The 22,337-nt window shown below is 47.7% G+C and overlaps 1 protein-coding gene across 1 annotated transcript in view; it reads left to right on the top strand.

Moving 5' to 3' along the window:
• Window positions 1-21,870, top strand: part of GRIK3 (glutamate ionotropic receptor kainate type subunit 3) — a 120,852-nt gene extending 98,982 nt beyond the window's left edge. The window contains exons 11-16 of the mRNA XM_075173205.1: window positions 3,523-3,746; window positions 9,700-9,818; window positions 12,528-12,745; window positions 19,748-19,970; window positions 20,209-20,459; window positions 21,526-21,870. Of these exons, the coding sequence (XP_075029306.1) occupies window positions 3,523-3,746; window positions 9,700-9,818; window positions 12,528-12,745; window positions 19,748-19,970; window positions 20,209-20,459; window positions 21,526-21,720 (1,230 nt within the window). The 3' untranslated portion in view covers window positions 21,721-21,870. The remainder of the gene's footprint in view (window positions 1-3,522; window positions 3,747-9,699; window positions 9,819-12,527; window positions 12,746-19,747; window positions 19,971-20,208; window positions 20,460-21,525) is intronic.
• Window positions 21,871-22,337: the final 467 nt, after the last annotated feature.

Consider the following 22,337-nt stretch of genomic DNA (forward strand, 5'->3'; position numbering starts at 1 on the left):
CTGTTCTGACCCACAGGCCACATTCCCGTGATAACTGAGAACTTGAAGATAAGACTTAGCCAAATGTCTCTGCAGAGAATACAATCCTCCATCCACTGAACGCCCGGTGAACCCACATCAGTTCCACCCCAGTGAAAAAGCTGTAACACTGGGTGAATAAGGAGATCCAAACCCTTCAAGGTGTGTCAGAGAAGTGAATGCATTTGGTGTGTAGCTGCCTTGGCAAAATTCATCTTTTTGGCCTCAATTCAGCAGAACACTTAAGAACATACATAAGACTTGGAAGGTGTGCAAGCTCCAGTAAAACAGAAGCGTGTGCTTAAGTGGTTTTGCTGGATAAGGGCCTTTAAGCCACTGGCACTTGCTGAAATTCCTCATTTCTAATAAAACCCATCTTACTGTGCAACAGCATAAAAGTTGGGGCTGAGGGAAGGAAGCAGTCAGGGCCTGATAATTGACTTCCCGGTTTGTAATGTCAGAAGCACGACAAATGAAAGCTTCACCCTTGGTGGGTTTTGATTTAGATCCTCTCAGTCAGCAAACCCTTAATTAGAGGCCACCTTCAGAAAAATCTGCATTGATAAAAAGGATATCGGAGTGCAGCCGCGTACTGCCTTTAATAGCTCAGGACACCACACCAGACTGGGCTCCCTAATACATGCTCCATTCTGCCTGTGTGTGACATTTACTGCCAAGGACACGGGGCTGTGATCAAATCACAGGAGCTGCTGAAATGACACAGTAAAATTTTATTTCTGCACTAAAAGCGTTTTGATCCTTGGGCATCCATGCAGATTTCTCTCTTCATTTTCTGTGGTAAAGCATAAACTCCTAGCTGTTATTTAGCTTGCTATACCATTTTGACAAATTTGGCTTAGGATCTTGCAGACAGGCAGCTGCTAGCGAGCACTGACCACAGAACTGCTCATTAGTTTCCTCCTTCAGAAAAATCGGTAGCCAAATCCTTCAATATCTCCTTCGGTTTTCCCTGTTGAGTCAGGACACCCACGCAGAAGTGATGGAGGAGCTGAAATGCTGCATTTCTTTTGCTATTTCTGCCTTGTGACTTTGGAGACTGATAAGCCAAAATTCTCAAGTGTGCTGTAACGTGGGGAGAGCAGCCGAGCTACAAACCTGCCGGGCATCCTCCCCCAGGACGGTACCAGGGATGCAGACTCTGCTCCTGAGGTGCAGAACTTCACCATCTCAAGCTGGGCAGCCAGCATTGCCTGTCTACTTCTAAAAACCACTGCCCTTCAGTTTTCAGCAATGTCACCACAGCCACAGCTGGCACAAAAGGGCTCGTTGGGAACATACTGTTTCCATTTTCTCTAAGTTTTGACAAATGCCAGTGATTCAAACGGACACTTTCTGTACCAAGCTGATTTAAAAATATATTTCCATTTGGAAAGTGCCAAGGAAAGGGAACCAGCCAGGGCTCGGCTAAGGAACCACGTTAGAAAAAAATACATGTTTTTACCCTTGTTAGAGAATTCCTGAAACTCTTCTGTTCAGGACCTCTAAAGCGACGTTCTTTGGAGAGGAGACTCTTTCATACACACACATATATATGTATGTAATGGATAAAAGCTCATGTAGACTCTTCTTATAGAAAAAGGCACAGATTCCTCTATTTAAAAATATTCCACTGACTTTCGTCACAGATTTGCAAGGTCAAACGAGATCATTAGCCTGACCTTCCTCCACAACACAGGCCAGAGATCTTCACCAATTTCTACAGTGAACCCATAGTTTCTGTTGGAATAAAGCATGTTCTAGCAAGACAGCTAATATTGATTTAAAGTTTGCAAGTAATGACAAATCCGCTATATCTCCAGGTAATTATCACTCATGGTTAATTTAGAATTTTAATTGTCAGAACCAGATGTTAAATAAATCTTGCACGGGTATGCTAGGCACCTGGCACGGGGGGAGGTACTGCTCAACTTCAGAAATGTAATTTATGTTCCTGCATTTCCTTTGAAGTCAATGATACCAAAAGAGTGATTTGCAAACCCCAAGCAAGGCAGCTGACATTGAGGTAGCCTTGGATGTATTTACTGAAGGTTTTTTTAAGAACCTGAACGAATATTTAGTGAAAGGAAACGAACGCAGCTCATAAGCAACAGAAAGAGGTTGTATGTGGTCGCTCACTGAATCTAGCATAGAAATTATTAAATAACAGCAATAATAGAAAGAAACACAATTCATACAAGAAGTCAGGATGAATAATATGCTCAGCTTAAACTCCTCGTGCAGCTCGGACAGTTCCAGCATGACGGGCTGTGAAGTCCACCATTAATTAGCAGACGCATCTCCCCGGTGGGGCTTGCAGCCATACACACAGAAGAGAGACCCAAGGGGAACCGCCTGAGGATTTGCTCACTCCCACCAGCCAGGCACGCTCGCGAGCATTCCCAAACAGCGACGCTCCGACCCTACGCCACGGCTTCCTTAGAATGAGCTTTCAAGTTGTATCATGAAGTCGACTGAGGGGAAAGAAATTGAACCTTTTACCTCATGCTGCTGCAGTATTGCTTCCTGCAACTTCATTCTGGAGTGGCCTCCCTCTGCGACTTTCTCCTCTCGCAGCAACATTGAAAGGAAGGACAACAAAACCAAATCATCTACAAACGGTGGGATTTGCACACAGCAAACGGCCTGCTGTAAAGAGTTCCGCCGCAAGAAGCAAGCACAGTGAGGATCGCAGATGTTTTATACCATTTTAAGATATAATTGTTCTGACCATCTTAGAAGAGCCTATTGAAATGAGCTCATTGCACCTGGGAAAAGCTGCGCAGACTGTAACATCTCTCTGTTGTCTGCGCTGTATTTCGGTAGCTAACGTCAGCCAAAAATCTATACAATGAAAGTCATAGAGTATAATTAGCAAACAGTAGACCACGTTTCACTCTCCAGCTCACTGATTCAAATCAGGAACAACTCTCTTAAAGATGGTAAACACATCCACACCACCACCTCCAGAATCTTGCCCCGCGTGTTTTGGAGACCCTGCATCTGTGCTGGGGTTTTGTTTAGGCGATGAGAAGTATTTGTAATAACTGGACCGTACTGTATCAGTTCCACGTTCCTTTCCCATCTCAGGTGTTCTTGTGCCTAATGCCCATAGACCAGTCCTTGGTCCCTTACCTGGAGGCTCTGGAGCAGAGCTCACAGAAAGCTGCCCAGGCAGCGTTGGTGTGCGACGCAGCGCAGCTCTGACGACAGCTTTGTGTTTGCCTGTAGGCCAGGTCGCAGGTCCGAAGGGAGGCATTGCCCGGAGCCCATCCTGCGCCAGGCGCAGAGGGCCCTGCCTGCACCGGGACGGGGGCAGGAGGTCCAGCCTGGCTCTGGCAGAGGCACAGGGCTGACGTACCCCATGCGCAAAGGGAGGGGGGAACCCCACAGCGCAGCCCAATTTTGGCCCAATACTGCAGCGTGACTGCTGTGGGTGCTTCTAAGGGGATGGAAACGCCTCAGTTTCTAATGCCTGCCTTCTCTCTCGCTCTATATTGTGCACAGAAAGCTGACCTGGCCGTTGCTCCTCTCACCATCACCCACGTTCGGGAGAAAGCGATAGACTTCTCCAAGCCCTTTATGACCCTGGGCGTCAGCATCTTGTACCGGAAGCCCAACGGGACCAACCCCAGCGTCTTCTCCTTCCTCAACCCCCTGTCTCCTGACATTTGGATGTACATCCTCCTCGCCTACCTGGGGGTCAGCTGCGTGCTGTTTGTCATAGCCAGGTAAGGGGACGCCGGTGCCACCCCACCCGACTGCCATCCCGCCGCATCTGCTGCCATGCGACAAGACGCCCTCCCCACGCTCAGGGCGGTTGTGCTGCCCGGTGTGTCGCAGGGATCCCACCGCCCGGTGGGAGCCACAGCATTAAACCCGTGTCATTAATGAAATTGCTTTTGGTCCATTACCCAAAGGCAGGCTGGTCTCTTGGCGTGGGGTTGCTCGCGACTGCCAGATGCCCGTGCTCTGGTCCCTTTTGGACCTGTATCTCAGAGTGGTTGTAGAGGCGATACGGACCCCGTGGTGAAAATTAAAGATGAGCCATCCACAGGGGAAATTTGTTTCCTTCTTCGCTAGCTCCAGCCTGTGTTACATCCTTTGTACTGCTTTACCATACTAAATGTGCTTGTGTTTGTTTGCTTTATTAACATAAACCTGTAAGCCTCTTTTGCTGTATCAGGGCAGGCAGTTCCCCAGATTTAGTAGGCTTCCAGTACAAAAGAATTTTAAAATGCACTTTCTTTTATGATTTTAGAAATTTTTTTGCCTTTCCATTTCATTAGCACCTCCCTGGTATAATGAAGGGTAATTTTCCTGTTCTGTATCGTTCACCATTCATGCTCCTGTTAGGTCTCTTCTCACCCACCTTCTCCAGGGAGAAGCCCAGCCTCTCTGCTGTGTCCTGGACACAAAGCTCCTGTGTCCCGCACCATTTTCAGCTCCTGTCTCTGAACCCTCCACCAGCAAAGCTTCCACAAACCCTTCCCTATATCAAAAAAACGGAGAACCCATTGCTATGGATCAGACAATGTGTCTGTTTACAAAATTAATATGCATCTAATTAGCGTGTTTAAAACCTCTATATTTAAAAGCGGCAGAATTTGCATATATTTGCATGTGTTATTAATTTCACAGAGTCTTTCATGAGACGCACAGTCCAGGGCTGCTCTCAATATGCGATTCCACCTTTTCAAACCAAAACAAAGCACTTGCTTCCCTCCTGCTGGGCAGCCGCTCTCCCCGGCCACGCGCAGCCCTCGCTGGATGCTTCAATATTCTGCGTAAATACCATGCCCGGGGAAGTTTCCTAAGCACAGTCTGCAGATTAGACACTCGTTTCTCATTTCTTCCAGTTCAAGTTAAGCCAGTGGTGCCTTCAGAAACCTCCCTGCTGACCCCACACCTTGGACTGGGGCTCTGAGCAGACCCTCTCCCTCCAAGGGCTGCTGTGCTGTGTTTTCCTCCGAGCATCCTTCAGAAACCAGCTTCTATCTAATCCACTGACATCAACAGATAGTCAAAGTTAAGATTAAATACGAAACTGCAGCAACCAGAATCCATTAACCCTCATGTTACAACAAATCTGCAATTTTCAACATCCCTCAGGTCCACGGAGGCATTTAGAGATGATTTCCTGAATTTACTATGTAATATCCTAATTACACATAACAGCAGTTGTCAAAATAAACTCAGCTTAGCAGACAGTATTAGTGCTCCAAATCATCTGGGATGGCAAAGCAGCTACATCGCCTGATCCTTCTTCTGCAGAGGTGCAGAGTGGGAGAGGCTGCACTTCACTCTTGGAGGACACAGAAGGCCTTCCATGTCCAAGGTGTTAACTGCAGTCGTTCTCCTCCCTAGCCTTCGCAATGCGCCTCTAGCAAACGGAGATACACCGGGTTTCCAGGCACTTTCCTGAGGCCCCACAGAAGCTGTCTGAGCACGGATGGCTTTGCTCCCGCTGGGAGCACAGCCCTGGGCTCTCATGGCATTGCAGTACAAACAGCAACTCATAAAAACAACCTAACAGATCATTTCAGCAAGAGGGTGGTGTAACGCACAGGAACGGTCGCGCTTGTTATTACTGTACTGTAAGAGGCCGGGAGTCGCACTGCCAGTAACGCGTCGCTGCGCCGCACACCAGCTCTGCCCTGCAGACCCCCGGCGCAGGCAGGCGGCACGGCTGGGCAAGTGGCCGGGGGTCACACAAAATGCGGGACAGTTCGGCAAAACACTGCTGCCGGCTTTGTCCTGCCCCAGCTGAAGCCCCTGGGAAGGCTGTCGGGGACTCCAGCGGGGCAGGATGAGGTCCTCGGCGGTTTTGGTTTGTGTCAGAGAGGAACCAGCCGCCCTCAGCAGGAAAAGATACTCATCTGGAAAAATCAACCCGAAGTAATTACGAAAAGGAAAAATATTGCGATGACTGATAGAACTCCTTCACTTTATGTCTCTGTTAGCCATGCAGAACATAGCTAGATGGGCTCTGATGCCATAAAGTACTAGACTGCTTGTGCGACTTGGATGACAATTCAAATACAATTTTACATTTATGAGTTTATTTTTCCTGACTCATATAATGGCCAAATCCAGCCCAAATCGTCCAGATCCCACTTTCAAAGCACTTTAAATGTAGAAATTGTATCTGCATGTGAAATTCATTGCAGTAAATACTGAGGGAAGGTTGAAGGAAATGCTAGGACGGGCCCTGATGTGAAAACACCTTAGAAGCCACGTTTTACAGACAGGAAAACCTAGATGCTCTGTTCAGAGAGCGGTGGGGCTGCCCAGCCTCGGGCAGCGATGTGCACAGCAATGCCCACAGCGCCTGCCCCGATCCACCGAGTCGGGTGCCTGGGCACCCCAACCAGGGTACCGGCCCAATAAACCCCCCCGCCCTGCCCTGGAGGGCACTCGCCGCCCAGAGAGGTGGGGATCTGGGCTAACCCAGCGCCCCGCACGTGCCCAAACATACGGCAGTCGCGGCCAGGAACCGAGTGTCTGTTTTGACGCCCCGCTGGCGACTGCCCTGGCACGACGAACACAAGAGGGTCTGAACCACTTGCTGTGCTGGGCTTTGTGGCTGGCGTTCAGGCATGAAAACCTGAAGAACTGTGGTTTAGTCTCTGTTTTTGTTCTGAAATGACGTGAAATGAGCCTCATAATCTCTCTACATCATAGCAGTTATGATGTAATACAACAGTTTTTCCCTATCAGGCTATTTTTTGGCTGAAAATGAACCTATAAAATACTGCAATTACGGTTTCTTTTTCACATGTTTTGCTCCTGACATTTCTGCTGTCTTCCTGTTCTTTTAAAGAACACCAAGTATTCGGTGTAATTAAGGTTCTGCAGGAATGATCTTTTAATGCATAGAGATGAAGAGCAACAGATTTCATGAGGAAAATATTTACCGCGTTCAGAAGTGCTTTTGACCCCAGCAAGGCTTCTAAAGTTCCATTCTCGGGAGAAAACCACAGTCAAAATAGCAAAGCCTTAATTCAAAGACATGAGTCTCCTGAACTAGGCACCAGAGTCCTCTGCTGACGCTATAATCATAGGTCAATGCCACTTAAAACCAACTTAGGGACTATTTAGAGGCAGGCAAAGGATGTATTTCATCCATCTCCCCTTTTAATCAGTCTTTCTTAGTTATTGATAGAGCCCCTGCTCCTAACCGCCCCAGCCCCCAAAGAGCCGTAAACACTAGCAATTTATAAGGCTTCGTGGGGGTAATTTGTCTGGTGACTCTGGTGCGAGGTTGCAAGTGGACTCTGCAGCTGGCTGATTTGGATTGTCACCTGTCCTCAGACTCAAAAGGCCTTCAAATTACAGCTAATCACCTTTGGGTGCACAACAGGGCGGGTGGGTTTAATATTAATCTTAATTGCAACGAGGACTGGGTCATCCATAAGAAATTTCTCTGGAGATGCAATTTAGACTCAGAAGTATTTTGTGTTAGATCTTTAAACCTTCTTTGAAATGCTCCCCCGTTTCCCTGCCAAAAAGGCCAAGATGAGACAAGAAAATAATCATAGTTTTATATGAAATATTTCTCAGATATTTCCCGTCCTGCACCTGAGGAAGAGGGAAGCCAGCCCACGGTGAATCCTGAGCAGCCCCCATTTATTATGGCTCCAGCTGTATGGGGTCAACGAGCTCTGCTCGCTTCTTCCTTCATTACCCCTCTGTTTCTGCTAATGGTCCCACTTGCTTTTCAAGCACCGAAGACTCTGTCGCTGCTTTGCAGTTTTCTCTGTAATTTGAGCAGCACCAGTAGGTTTTCACTCAGAGACCTTGAAGTTCTTCAGTGTGTCATCTTGTCAGGCTCATTTGATCTTACCAATTCCCTTTCTGTTTCATATTCTTTCATTGGCAGCCCAAGGAAGTTTTCATCTAATTCTTGAACTCTGGCTTTATTCGACAGAAAGGGCTTAGGCACCATCCTTTATACACCTCTGGCATAAATTTACAGCAAGTTTAAAGGAATAGGGAGCATATAAAGCCAGGTTTGAATTCAGCCTGATTCTTGTTATTCTTGTTTTCCTTTCTGATTTTCTCTTATTTAAAAAAGCAGAGGGAGGTGGGCAGTAAGAACAGCCCAGCCATTACCTGGACGAACGAGCAGGACTGTGCCTGGGTGAGGCTTACTGGTTCTGCACTCTGCAAACCCAGAGCAGGCAATGGTCCCCGCTGCAGAAAGGCAAGAGAAAAGCGGGGTGAAAGGAGAGGTCGTTACCCTGTACCTTGCATGTGGAAAATACAGGCAAAAAGTGGGACACATGCACTTAGAATTAACTTTTGTAAAACCACAAGTCCTGTGTGTTGCACCTAGTCCGTCCCCCGCGGTGCGGTCTTCCCCGCAGACACCCTCCTCTGCTTCGCCCCGCTCGGTTCGTGTGCCCGGAGACCGCGGCTCCGTGTTCGTGGAACGTCCCCGCACGTCGGGCTCCGAGGGGAGTCTCGCGGCCTGACTGCGCAGAGCAGAGGCGGGGGTAGCTGTTTGCTTGGGGAGTTTTTGTGCCAAGGGGCACCTGGGAGAGAGCTGTGGCTCTTTTCTCCAAATACATCCAACTGTCTGAAATTAAGCAACAAGACATCTCCTTGGGTAGCAGCGCGTCTGGCAGAGAACTACAGAGAGAAATATCTCCTAATACAAACTGTGGGCTGGGCTGGGCTTTGAAAAAGGGCTTTTATGAAGCTACAGGGATTTCAGAAGGAAGCGGAGATGATAATTAATGCCTGGTTCAAAAGCAATTATGCCAATTACGTCTTTAATTTAATCTCAGCAAAATTTGGGACTCTCTAGAAAATGTAAATAAACAGCTCTGAAAATATTAGCGTCTCTCCTGTTGAGCATCCTCCCCAGATCCTGGCTAAAGAGCTACGTTCACGGCGGTGCTTGCCTACCAATCCTAGGCAGGATTTGCAGAGAGATGATCATAGAAAATTCCCTCAGTTTTGCCCAAGAACTACAGGGCTGTCCATGGAGATAGGCCCCCACAGGGAATAAATGTTCTCCCACCACCCACAACAGGGCCGAGGATCGCAGCAGTCCACAGCGAATTTCCACTGTTGTGCTGGTGCCCTGACCGTGCAGGACTCCTGCTTGTCAGGACAGTGGAAAGTTCTGCTTCTCACCTAGCTAAATCCCACCCCGATTCCCATATGCACTAGCAGGAGAGCCCTCTGAAATACCGTGGTTTGTCCCAGCTACTGCTGCAGAACCACTGCAGCGTCTCTCCTCAGTCGATCTAGAAATGCCATTTTTCCCCACGTTTTGGAACTGTTCCATACTGGGGCTAGAGCTTGTGTGTCTGCACCGCATCCCATCCCATAGTCGTGAGCTCCAGTTGCTGTCGTGTGATGTAGTGTTGCAGAGATGATCCGAAGTGACTGAAGGCTTTGGAGAAGCAACCTGAGATACCTCCGAAGGACCTGGCTTCCCAGGTTTCCTTGCTGTTTGCAATGCACGACACAGGGCTTACAGCCGTGCTGGTCACTTCTGGAAATCCTGGCTGATCTTGTGTTTGTTCTTTAATAAGCTGCAGAACCGAAGGAGTCAGCAGGCCCCGCACAGCAGCACAAAATGTATTAAGGCTCTTTTTTTCCCTGTTCTTTTAGGGTCTTGTCATGCCACACACGGACTAACAAGCTCTCGCTTTCCATGTGCCACCATAGGTTCAGCCCATACGAGTGGTACGATGCTCATCCCTGCAACCCAGGATCAGACATCGTGGAGAATAACTTCACCCTGTTGAACAGCTTCTGGTTTGGGATGGGAGCGCTGATGCAGCAAGGTACGGCGGCGCCTCCCCACCCACCCACCCTTCCACCGGTTCTCCAGCGCAGGCCTTTTGTCATGGCTTTTTCAATTGAAAATGTATTTTGTTTGTGACAGGAACAAGATAAAACATCTGAACAGGCACAGAAGCGCTTGTCAGCGCCGGCTCCCCGCTGAAAGGCGGCGAGGTGTGGGAGAGGAGAGGCAGCTCTCCTCCGGCACCTCTGGGACCCGCCGTGCTGGGCAGCGCTGGGCGCCTGCTGCTCGCGGTGGAGATGCGCGTAGGCACCGCCGTGCCCGAGGGAGCCGCTCCCCGGGACTGCGTGCACGGCAGGCGGCCCCGGGCTGGGGCCAAGGCCAGCAAAGGGCTAATGAGATGATCATCTCACCAGGGGGAACCGGCTGTGATCTGCAGCTCAGGAGCTCTTGGCGACTGCGTTTGTTCTTATTCACTCACTGTGAACTTCATCTCCATGCAGACGCCCACTGAGCCGTGCCGCTTCGCCTGCACAGCAGGGATGGAGAGGCAGAGGCGGACATGTGCCAGGGCCGAGCTCCGTCTGGGGCACCAGGAAAAGATCCAGGGTTTTTATGCCAAGAAAGCCATCCGATTTCTTCTCTGTCAGAGCAGGCCGGAACTTTTTTTTTTTTTTTGACACCTTCTTCTATTTGTACTTTCCGCCTTCTGCGGGTCAAAGCTCCCATCCCAACAGCTCACCCCGCAGCTCCAGGGACAGACTCATCGCTCGCCCCGCGAGCTGCAGCTGGCTGCCAGCACACACGTGCCACTGCATAACAATAATTACTATTAATGAAGCGTGCCTGCTCTGGCAGGTGTCAGAAGGAGCAGCTCCTGAGTCTGCCATCTGGAAGCACACAGCTCGATGATGGAGCGGTGGCGTGCTCGCATGTGTCCTGCTGCTGGTGTGCACAGAGGAGCACCCACCCACCCTGCCCCGAGGAGGAACACTGCCTTCGTCTCCCTCAGCTGTTTAATTCACCAAACTCAGCAGCATCCCACAGATTCTGTAAATTCCTACTTCTGTTAATTCAAGCCATTTGTTTAATTTCAAGATCTCTGTCCTGGCTCACTCTGTTTTAAATCAACTTTTACAGAAGACAGGGCATCTTGCCCTCTGGTCTGTCTCCATTCTTATCCTCATCTGGTCATTCTGCACATTGTGAAATGGCCTGAAACTCCCTCTAGCACACGGCAAAGGCTGTGGGTCAAAGAGGATGGCGAGCAGCTCCTCCAGGCAGCTCTGCTGGCAGCCACTGCGTGCGAGACTGAACGTTTTCAGTGTTACTGGTGTAAGATACCACAATGACAGGGACGTCAGAAATGGGGTATGGATGGGATTACATTCATATCTGTGGATGGAATAGAGCAAACGGAATGTATATAGATGGAATGAATAGAGTAAATCTGTTAGGAAGACAGCAGACGGGGAGCTTGTGAGCAGTTCTGAATAAGGAACGAAATTCAGCTGTGATCTAATTGCAGAAAACCCAGGAATAGAAATAAGTGGAAATGTCAAACATTTGTCACACTTTAATTTACCATGTATCAGTAGTTATACCCAGAGAGCAAAAGAACCGCAGCATCAGCTTGGTGGCATGCACGGTGCTACTGCTCCGTGCTCCTCCTGCTGCAGCGTGTAATAGAGATTCTTCCCAGATCTCGGCAGCCCTGATGGACAGTGACAGTTCCCAGCAAGAGGGTTTAGAAGGATGAATCATCCTCTTATCAGATGCTGATAAATGAAAAGAGCTGTATTTTTTTAACTCTATTCTGCATCTAAGAAGAAAAATATTTCAAAGCTAGACTGATGTCACACTGTCCAAATCAAAGGGCAAGAGATGGAATGGGAAAGAAGCAGGATCTTGAGAAGAACCAAAGCAGCCCTCGATATCCAAGGCTCCTCTGCTTCCTGGTGCCTCCTTGCTGCACTCAGATAGGAGAAAAGCTACACTCCATGCTATAGTTTGATGCCACGCTGCTTAAAATTGCTTTGCAAAGCCCAATCTTTGTTGCAAATTCCAGGTTGGATACATTCTCTGAACACAGTGGTTTCAAACCCAAAGCTCTTTCCTGGCTTTAAAAGGTGTCTTGGGCCATTACAAAAATAGCACAACCCATTTAGTCCTTCATGTCTGCTCAAGAAAAGTCATTCCAGACCTGTTACACCTTTTATGCTGTAATATCTCCCGCTTCCCTACTTCTAACCAGTATTCAAAGTACTGGACCCTGATAGTTCCTTTCTCTCGCTGTTTGATTTTTTTTTAGAATCTTGTGTATTTGAACACACTCCCTAGAGTGAGTCCTTTGAAAAGTAATCCATATAAAACCAAAGCACTTTCTAAATGGCAGAACAAAACACTCATAAAAGTTCATAAATGGCTTGCTATTTAAATCTCATAAAAGCAGCCTAGTTAATTACTTCAGTTTGAATGTTTCCTGTAAATTGTGCACTGTACCCAAGGTCAGCAATAAAGGGAGAGGGTTTTTCTGCACATGTTACAAAAACCCCACAGATTTCCTTGCACGCAAGATGTCTGGATAGTTTGCCTCAAGAACAGTTGGTTTTAATTGCGTAGCTATTGCAGGTTTGACAGTGAAACCTAATCCTTTATATATATATAATGTACATATGTATATATAAACCAAGTCCTTTCTCTCTCTGTTTCCTCTTCTCTCCTTCTCCTTCCCCATCTCCCACTCCAGGCTCTGAGCTGATGCCCAAAGCACTGTCTACACGGATCATTGGTGGCATATGGTGGTTCTTCACCCTAATTATCATCTCGTCCTACACGGCCAACCTTGCCGCCTTCCTGACGGTGGAGAGGATGGAATCCCCCATCGACTCGGCAGATGACTTGGCAAAGCAGACAAAAATAGAGTATGGAGCAGTGAAGGATGGAGCTACTATGACCTTCTTCAAGGTGAGACCAGGCAAAGGCTTTCTACCATCCAGGCAGAGACGCAATGCTCTCAGGCCAACAGGAGTGAGAACAAAGAACCAAAGACAAAAAGCCTCCTAAGCCACCACTGCTTCTCCTTATAAGCAGGTTGTTTCAGTCTCACATCCTTGTCGAGACTTTGACCCCTGTCAGTCTAGCTTACCTAGATTCACATCATGGCTGATTTCCCCTCTCCCCATTGCTAATTGAAGTCACAATTACAAAATTATATTGATTTTACAGCTTCAGAGGCTGTACCCAATATTGGCTCAGAGACCCTAAAACGAAGCATATATTAGGCACAACAGGACAGGTGTATCTTGTATTAAAGTCCCACAGAAAAATCTTACATTCCCTAAAGTATCTTCCCTATTTCCGCACCTCACCCATTGCAGCTCCTTCCTTGTCTCTGCAGTAACAGCTCCACAGAGCCCCTGCGCTGACCCGGCCAGCCTTCAGGGACAGAGAAGAGAACAAGTGAAACCTAAAGCTGGACAGATGTTGCAAAGTGCCCTCCCTGACCAGTATTTTTTACAGCTGAAATATCTTTCTTGTCCTTAGGTATTCACATTAATGTAGTCAAGTTTTATTAACCTCCGAAACCCGGTGCAAGGTAACAGCACCAATGCATCAGAATCAAATTACATTGATGTCTTCTCGTTAAAGAGGGAAGTTAGCCAGCACTGCAGAGGAGGGTGCTAAGAGCGTTCATATTTCGCTACTGCCTCAAAAATGGAAAGGAAGTGAGAGCGCGCCGGTCCACGCTCAGGCCTGGCTGCAGCGCTCGACCGGCGCCGATGCTCTCCCTTTGTCAGCAAGGCAACAGGAGCACTGGCAGATCAGAGCCTTTGGCTGCAGGAACGGGGCTGCCTCCCCCCGCACCTCGGCTGCGAGCAGCGCTGGGAAATACTCCTTCCCCCTCTGGTCACCCTAATTCAGAAGGAAATATATGGGCCAAAGTGTGACAAACACAGTTCATGTTTTAAAAAGCGGGTTGTGCCTGGAATACTGCAATAATTTGAACAGGCACAGTGTAAAGGCAGCTAGACTAGGCCGTCAGCAGTTTAATTGCCAAGACCCATTAAAGGAAGCCAATGTGCTGAATTTTAATAACAAGAAACAGCAGCATTCTTCTGCAACTTTTATTGGCTAGGACCTGGTTAAGGAGCCACTGCACTTTCTGAATCTCTATGCTTACTTTACCAGGCAGGAACACAGATTGGTAAAGAAACATGGAGGATTTTGTTTAGTTTGACCTTTAATTAATTCTGGGAAATGAAAATGTTGCATAGAACAGCAGGTTGCTGCTGGTTAGTTTGCTTTCTGCAGTGGACCTGGTGCATGCAGTTTTGTCTTTGGCATGGTCAGATGTGTTGCGTTACCTTCCAAAAGCAATATAAACCTACAACAGCTATTAGGAAAAGACAAACTTTTACTGTTGTGTTTTAACTACTCTTTCCAATAAGAGTTTTATATGGGAATAAAAGGAAACTGTCATCTTTAAAAATAGTCAAGGAGACAGTATATTTATTGTTTCATATCATTATCCATTAGAATCATTCTTCAGGCTTCTAACGGACATTTGGCAGGGCTTACTGATGCAGTTATTATTGTTGTTTGGAGATGAATTGTCAGGGACGTCCCTTCTGACAAGCATTACTGGAGCAGTGAGAGCGCTCATGTGGGATGCTATGTTCACTGGTCCTTCGTGTACAGAGAAATACGGGAGAGCCGGAACTTCTCCCACCCCCCAGAGAGGTCTCTGTCAAATGACTGGGCACATCCCGCGGTGGTTTCAGTACGGCGGCTCTGCCGGAGCCACCTTCACGGGGAGATCTGCCAAACAGCACAGAGGTCTGGAGGACAGAGCAACGGGCACCCCCGGTGTCTGCTGAGGATCTGCACTCCCTCCGGACGGGTGGGACTGAAGGAACGGCAAACTGCACGAGGCTTCGTGTCACCTTCCTCTGCTCTGCTAAAAGGGGGGTTACCGGGAGAGAGACAGCTCCTGTGCGAGTGCTGCTCTTGAAAAGCTCCTGGAGATCCGGCGGTCAAGCCCTCCTGCAGTTTGCTGAACAGACTGCCGTTGCTGGGAGAAAAGGCCGATAGCAGCATCCTGACTGGGATCCCCCATGGTACCTATTTTGTAGATTATCCACGAGGACTTAGCCCAAATGGCTGCCTTGCTCCTTGTATGACTGTTCCCCAAAGTCATTCCCCTCACATTAGGACCTCACTCCGCCGCTTCTCCACGTTAAAGCTGCAGACCACGAACACTGACCCCGCCAAGCCGCGGCCTGGGCCCTGCGGCCCCCTTCGTCTGTGACTGGTGGCTGTGGCCATCGCTGCCCTTCGCCAAACCCTCTCGGGGTCTGCGGCCCTCCCAGCACCTGGGAGGCCTGACAAAGCGGGATCTAGGGCCACAGGAGGAGAGGGCAATCCCGGAGCTGAGCTTAGGGAGCAATGGGAAACGGGAGGAAGAGGAAGGCCAACGTCTTGCACACTGTTCCCTGAGACGCTTCCCAAAGCGCTAACCAGTTCTCTGCCCATGGTCAGGCTGACCGAGGGTTCTTGCAGAGCTCACCGAAGTCACTGCACAAGTTCCCTGTTGAACCAAGCCAAAACACATCCCGGGGGCAGACCCACAGCGAGCAATCTCGCTCCCACAAAGGTTTTTGCCTGAGCAGCTGAGCTAACCAGCTACGGCAAATGGGAAGCAGAAGAGAGAGTTTTACAACCGTATTGGCAGATTTCGACTTAATGAAAAGAACTTTTGAGAAGCTATTTATTCCCTGGCAATGCAGATCGAGTTGCAGGAACAAACACAGATCAATTAATTTAGGAACAGCATCTAGCGTTCATTATAAATGATGCCAGAAATCCTTCATCTCTCACAAAGGATGCCCTCTCTCTCTGACAAATGCCGGGTTTAATGTGCAATTTGGAGTACGACTGTGAGAGTGTGTGTATGTGTGTACATATATATTCACTTGTACAGAAATGTTAAATCCTCAAGAGTAAGTATCTTCAGTTGGTGAAAATCAATTTATTTTTTCATACAGGCTGGAATTGAAAATCTTAAGCCTGAAAGTTACTTTCTTGCCAATGTCACTGATAAAGAAGCATATATGTCTTGGCAAGATGCCTTGTAGTGGCTCCTCTAAACTATTCCATTAATTTATTTGGGTGACTGGTCTTGAAGCATTGGTAATTAAAGGCAGCTTCTGAGCTGTGACTCTAAAGTATGAATTTAGAGGCGTTCTCAGTGTCATTGCAATTGCTGCATTCAGAGGGGCTGGTACTCAGCTTTTCACACATGCATCTCATTTAGCACTAACACAGGGTTTTATTAAGATGCAGAGGACAGCAGACCAGATTCTGATGTTATTTATCCCGACCAAAACGAGGAGGAGCTCCACTCACATGAATCGGTGGGAGAGGTGTAAGCGGGAGAGAGACATGATCCCCCTGGTGTGAATCATGGCAGCACTGATCAGCAGCATTAAACTACCGCCTTTCCTTATTAGCAATAATCTCCATCATTCCTAATGTTCCGGAGTTCCCGACTCTGGAATTTCTCTGCCAGGAAGAAGTCAGTGTCAGGCCATTTATCTTAATGCTTCAGAGCAACCAAGCAGTTCCTCTTCATCTACCTTTGGCAGCAAAGCAAAGTTGTCATTGAGGGGGACCTGGGGACCCTAGAGAGGATGCAGGGACACAGGAGGGTCCCTCTGCCTGCCACCAACTCAGATTTCTTTTATGCAGCCCATAAAAGTAAATGGTGATTCCATAGAGAAGATATTTGCAGCCACAGCACAGCAAATATCAGTTTAAACCAGTAACTAACCCCAGTAAGGATCTTTTTAAGGTAAATTACTTTAGCTGTAAAATCAGAGGTCCAGCAGAACAAAATGTACACACACACACACACAAAAGTCCAGCAAAATAAACACAACTTATGTGCATTCTTTACTTACTATTAAATTACTACTAAGATGTTTTTGCTTATTTGAATGGTGTGTTCTTAGGTCATATCACCCAAATTCCCATAAATAAGCGACCACCTTTGCAGTAGGCTGAAGTATTCTGAGAGGAGGAAGGAACAACTTTTCCCCTAAAAGGAAAAAACGCATAGCGGTTGAAGCACTCCAGAATTAGGTGTGAGCTGGAGCACTGTACGCTCCTCACCATGGTTGCTCCTGCAATTTTTGATTGATGACTGCTCTCACAATGAGTGACAATTGCTTCTAAATTGGACTTTTAACAAATAGCCAGGTCTATCAAACTGCTACTGCTGTGCTGAGAATTACAGTTGGTGAATTTTCACTTGGAAAAGGAGTGTTCTTATCTCATGTTAGCTAAGTTAAAGAAACTAATAGGAAATAAATTCCCAGTGAGGAGCTGGCAGGTTTTAGACGACAGGGAGAGCCTGAGATTGCCTGGACCAGAGACGTGCGTTGAGCCGCCCTGCCTGCCCCGAGGGCTTGACCTGCCCTCCCTGAAGGCGCTAGCGCAGCCTTAACTTCGGGGAAGATGAGGCCATCGCAACCAGCGGTGTTTTGCTGCGGGGAGCCAGCCCTTCTCTGCCGAGGGGCTCAGCCCTGTGTTGCCGGTCTCTTTTTCGGCTGTTCCATTAGGCACGAGCAAGCAGCGACAGGTAGCTCTAGGTGTGCTCCAGCCAGAGAGGCCGCTCGCCGCCCCCCACCCAGGACACCCAGGAGGGGGCTCGAAGAGGCAGCCGGAGCCAAGTAAGCTGGGCTCCTCCTGGCATTTCAGAACACAATTAAGTCCTTCCAGCTGGTCAGAAGCAGTGATCTAAGAAGAGAAAAGTGTTTTTTCTCTTCTAGGGAGCCTGTCTCATGTAATTTAAGTTGCCTGAAGAGCTACAATGCCTCATGCAAGTCCTATTAGCTTCACTAAATACAGCCTATTGATTTTTTGCCAGTTTATTTTGCTCTATGCTTTAACTGGGAGAACACTGATGTTGTTTAAGAGCTCTGTGTCAACACCCAAGGAGCATTAAATGCAGGAAGAGGAGAGAAAGGGAGAGCCAGTGAACCCATAGGCCTCTGATGTGAACTATATAAATGTTAAACAAGTCGTTATCAGCAAGCCAAGTATCCTATTCATTTCAATTACCCATTGTAATGCACAGATATTTAATAATCCTTTTGGAGGCTACATTTCTTGCTGCTCTTTGAGGTTTGATAGATGCCACAAATCTACCTTACAGGCACTGGCCCAGATTTTCAAGTGAGGGAGATTATCCTGCCTCTTGAATGAAGTTTGCTCCGGCACATCCACTACTGCATGTTCATCAAGTGGATTATAACAAGCATGAGCTTTAACTGAGAAGAAATGAGTCCGTGGTTACTTCAGTCAGGAGAATGAGCCCACAGGTTTAAAGACAGAGGACCAGCCTTTGTCCTTGTGCTATACTAACCAACTTTGGGGTGTCAAGCCATGTGCCAACTTTTGTTAAATACGCTGAAAAAAAGGAGGTGGACAGGCAAAGCATTGGAAATATAAAGCGTTATGAGGGACTTTTTTTCTTAGCTAATTTACCCTTATTTACAGTGTTTTTATGAGAAGAACCTATGCTGGCATGTTTTGGGTGATATTGAAAAATGAGGGGGAAATGTGATAGCAGCAGTTGGGATGGGCTGGGGCTCCATCTCCTGCTCTCTTATGGAAGGACAGAGACCTGAAATGGAGATAAACGACAGCTAAACCAGAAAGTGCAGCTTCTGCCGCAGCGACTCCTCATGCAGCTGCAGGTGAGCAGTTACCCTTAATCAAGGCAAAGCACAAAGACTTATCAGCCCCTCCAACTTATCAGCCAGCTTCAGGCTCTTGCTAAGTAGTGTTGTGGAGGAGGAGGTTTTGGCTGACTAAGCTGCCTCTTATAAAATAAGAGACCTAGGAAAAACAAGAAACTAGCAGAAAAGAAGAATAGCACATAAAGGAACAGGCAGCAGCATGAACACAAGCCTCAATATCCAAGCGCTTTTCCAGAGCTCAACTGGATATATAGAGCTGGTTTGATGAGAGCTACATTCACCCACGGGAATACAGCAGCCAACGAAGGGGTACTTCAAGAGAGAGCTGATGTGCCTTTCCTGGGGAGCCTTTCTAGACTAAAGCCGGTTATGTCTTTTGTGACAACCTACATAGGGACAATTCAGAAGGTGGTCATAGATAAACGGTATATGTCAAATGTTATGCAAAGACATAAAATAATCATATTTCTTCTCACCCAACACATTTTTCTAGAAGAAGAAAAAAACATTCACATGAACAGTAACTAGAAAACATATTCCTCCTTTTTTAACAGAATGCCTGCTCATAGTGAAAGTATATCCATGTTTATTTTTAGCCGTAAGACAATCTTCTTGAATATTTCTATGCCTCTGTTTACGTGGATACATTAAATTTGTTTGGCAGTTGCACATATCTCAGAGGAGACATATTTCCTCGTGATGCTTGAGGAAAGACAAAAATATAATAGAGTATGCAAAAGAGAAAAACATGCCCTCTGAAATGTTCTCTGTCTTCTCTCATTGTGCAGAAACATTACAGGATAAACAAAATTCTGGTTAGGAAACCAATACATTTAAACAGATATACTGATAGCCTATCACACGAGCAAGTTCTGCAGGGCATCAGGGCAGGGTCTCACTTACTGAAGCAAACGAACAGTTCAGTTCCACCTACAGGATAAGGTCTCCGGAGCAGTGACTCTTTCTGCTGAGCGTCTGCACAATGTGTGCTGGAACCTTTGTCTCTTGTTATGGCAATGTGAAGGCAAACTATGTTGGGCAGTGAAAGTAGAGAGATACTTAAGACAAGGTCAAATGGGTAATAGTTCCATTATGTGATCAGTTCTCAAACTGATATTATCATTTACTGTAAAGACACGAGGTTTCAGCAAATAAAGACTAATTCTTATTTGGGGGTGTGTGTGTATGTGTATCGTTTTTCCAGAAATCCAAAATTTCCACGTTTGAAAAAATGTGGGCTTTCATGAGCAGCAAACCCACAGCACTTGTTAAAAACAACGAGGAAGGAATCCAGCGAACCCTCACAGCCGATTATGCCCTGCTGATGGAGTCAACCACCATCGAATACATCACCCAGAGGAACTGCAACCTGACTCAGATCGGGGGGCTCATCGATTCCAAAGGCTACGGGATTGGCACTCCCATGGGTAAGTCACAGTGGTGGGGTTTCTGTAGGTAGCCCTGGAGGGGGGCTAGTTACCACAAATACAACAGATGGGATTAAGATAGTCCACTCCCAACAGCAGATTTCCAAATACCGAAGCTTACGCTGTCTGCCTGTTGAGGAGCAGCCTGAACAGCCCTGCTTAATGCAGACACATTCCCTACTTTCTGTGATTTTTGTCCTACTTTCCTTCTGTGTGTAATGGTGTTCCCCCTCCCCAGGGTCACCGTACAGGGACAAGATCACCATTGCCATCCTCCAGCTCCAGGAGGAAGACAAGCTCCACGTAATGAAGGAGAAGTGGTGGCGAGGGAATGGCTGCCCCGAGGATGAGAACAAGGAGGCCAGTGCTCTGGGCATCCAAAACATCGGTGGGATTTTCATCGTTTTGGCAGCAGGCTTGGTGCTGTCTGTCTTCGTGGCCATGGTGGAGTTCATCTACAAGCTGCGCAAAACGGCGGAGCGTGAGCAGGTACTGATTTCCTCAGCCTCCCTGCACCACCACTAGCCCAGCCGTTAAGGATTTTGCACGCTGACCCCAGGGACAGGCAGGGAGACGGGCAGAGGGATTCAGCCCTGCCCCTGCTGCCTGGAGGTCCGTGCGCCCGCAGCCCAAGGGCTGAAATGCAGCACCCCCGAAATGCCATTCCCTGAGGCTCATTGCTTCTGTCCCGCTCCGACAGCCTCAGGTCAGGGGGCAAATCCTGTCTACTCTGATCAGGGTCATCTGCTGCTGCAGTAACTAGATTAGTAAACATTTGTAGGGTAATTTTGAGCAAGCCGACACTAAGTCATGAAAATATGGACAGAGGTCCCTGAGAGGGACCTTTCTGAGCTGTTACATCTACTCGCCACTATCACATGCAATCATGTTGCATATTCCAGGCATAATGTATACACGCATGAAGTCTCCATCTCTTCTCCCCACTCCTGTTCAAAGAGCCTCAAGGAACTGGTCAGGGTCCACAAGGAAGCCTCATACTATTTTATCAACTTTTCACAACACTTACACAAACGGCCCATCTCACCCGCAGTGGCTGGTTAATGCTCATGAAACAAGATGACTGCTTTTATGTTTTTCCCTCTTCCTTGCGTGTCATGGTACAGTAAGTGGAAAGCACATTTGCGTGCATGACCAGAAATCAAAACAAGCTGCCCATGTGATGGACTAGATAGATGAAGGAAAACTGCCCACTAGCAAGCCCAGCAGGATTCAATAGCCCTCTGTTCCCAGCACATAAATCTACCAGACACCCAGCAGGGATCACACAAAGCACCGGCACTCCAACAGCCGCCTATAGCTCTGCCTTTTGCAGGATTTAGTGTGTCAAAGGTACAATTCTTGCCAAAGGAGAGAGGGGTCAACCAGATGCCCGTGCATCACTGAAGTCCCCCTAAGTGCAGCTGATGCCTTAAATCCAGCCTAAACCTCATGCTTGCCTTCTGCAGAGCCTAGTTTCAGCATCCTCCTGTTCACGGAGAGGTTAGCAGAACATTTTGCCAGGAGTAACGGTGCTTTTTGTCCCTGCTCTCCCCAGCGCTCCTTCTGCAGCGCCATGGCCGATGAGATCCGGCTGTCGCTCACCTGCCAGCGACGGGTCAAACACAAGCCCCAGCCACCCGTCATGGTAAAGACAGACGCCGTGATCAACATGCACACATTCAACGACCGACGGCTGCCAGGGAAGGACAACATGACCTGCAACACTGGATTGACACCTGTGTTTCCCTAGGGAATGGGAACAGGGGGGTGGGAGGGAAGGAACTGCAGCAGATAAGGCTGGATGCACTCTTAACGAGGGAAGAAAGGATTAAAAAACAAGGAAAAAAAAAAACAGAAAAAAAAAAAAGCCTGGTTTGGTTCATTTCAAGAACAAGGCCTTTACAACACAGCTGCATCAATCACCGGCATAGAAGCAAGAACTTCAAAACACGGACTGTAACATGGGTCTTGGGGCTTTTCTGTTTTGTTTTTGTTATTTTTCATTCCTTTTTTTTTAACGCTTAGATCCTACAGGCCTCATGGAGTCCAAACACACTACCATCTAGGAGTCTGATGTTTACATACTGAAAACACACGGAGGCGAAACAGAATTGAGCCAAACTGACCCTTGGCGGGTAAGAAGGAGCCCTCGAGCAAGGCTTCTTTAGCATGGCAATAAAAAGAAACACTTTGTCAGGTGCAGCGTGAGCAGCCGTCTGTGCGAGCATCTATTCCACACTGACATACGCAGCACATTTAGGATACGTTGTCCGGGAAAGGTATCTGCTGAGCACCATGGTGGTCATGGCTGTGCCTTCTCTCGAAGCAGCTCACGGTGGCCCTTTACCTCACGGCTGTGCTGGCCGT

This window comes from Calonectris borealis, chromosome 25, assembly GCF_964195595.1.
Source record: "Calonectris borealis chromosome 25, bCalBor7.hap1.2, whole genome shotgun sequence".
In the NCBI taxonomy this organism is placed as follows: Eukaryota; Metazoa; Chordata; class Aves; order Procellariiformes; family Procellariidae; genus Calonectris; species Calonectris borealis.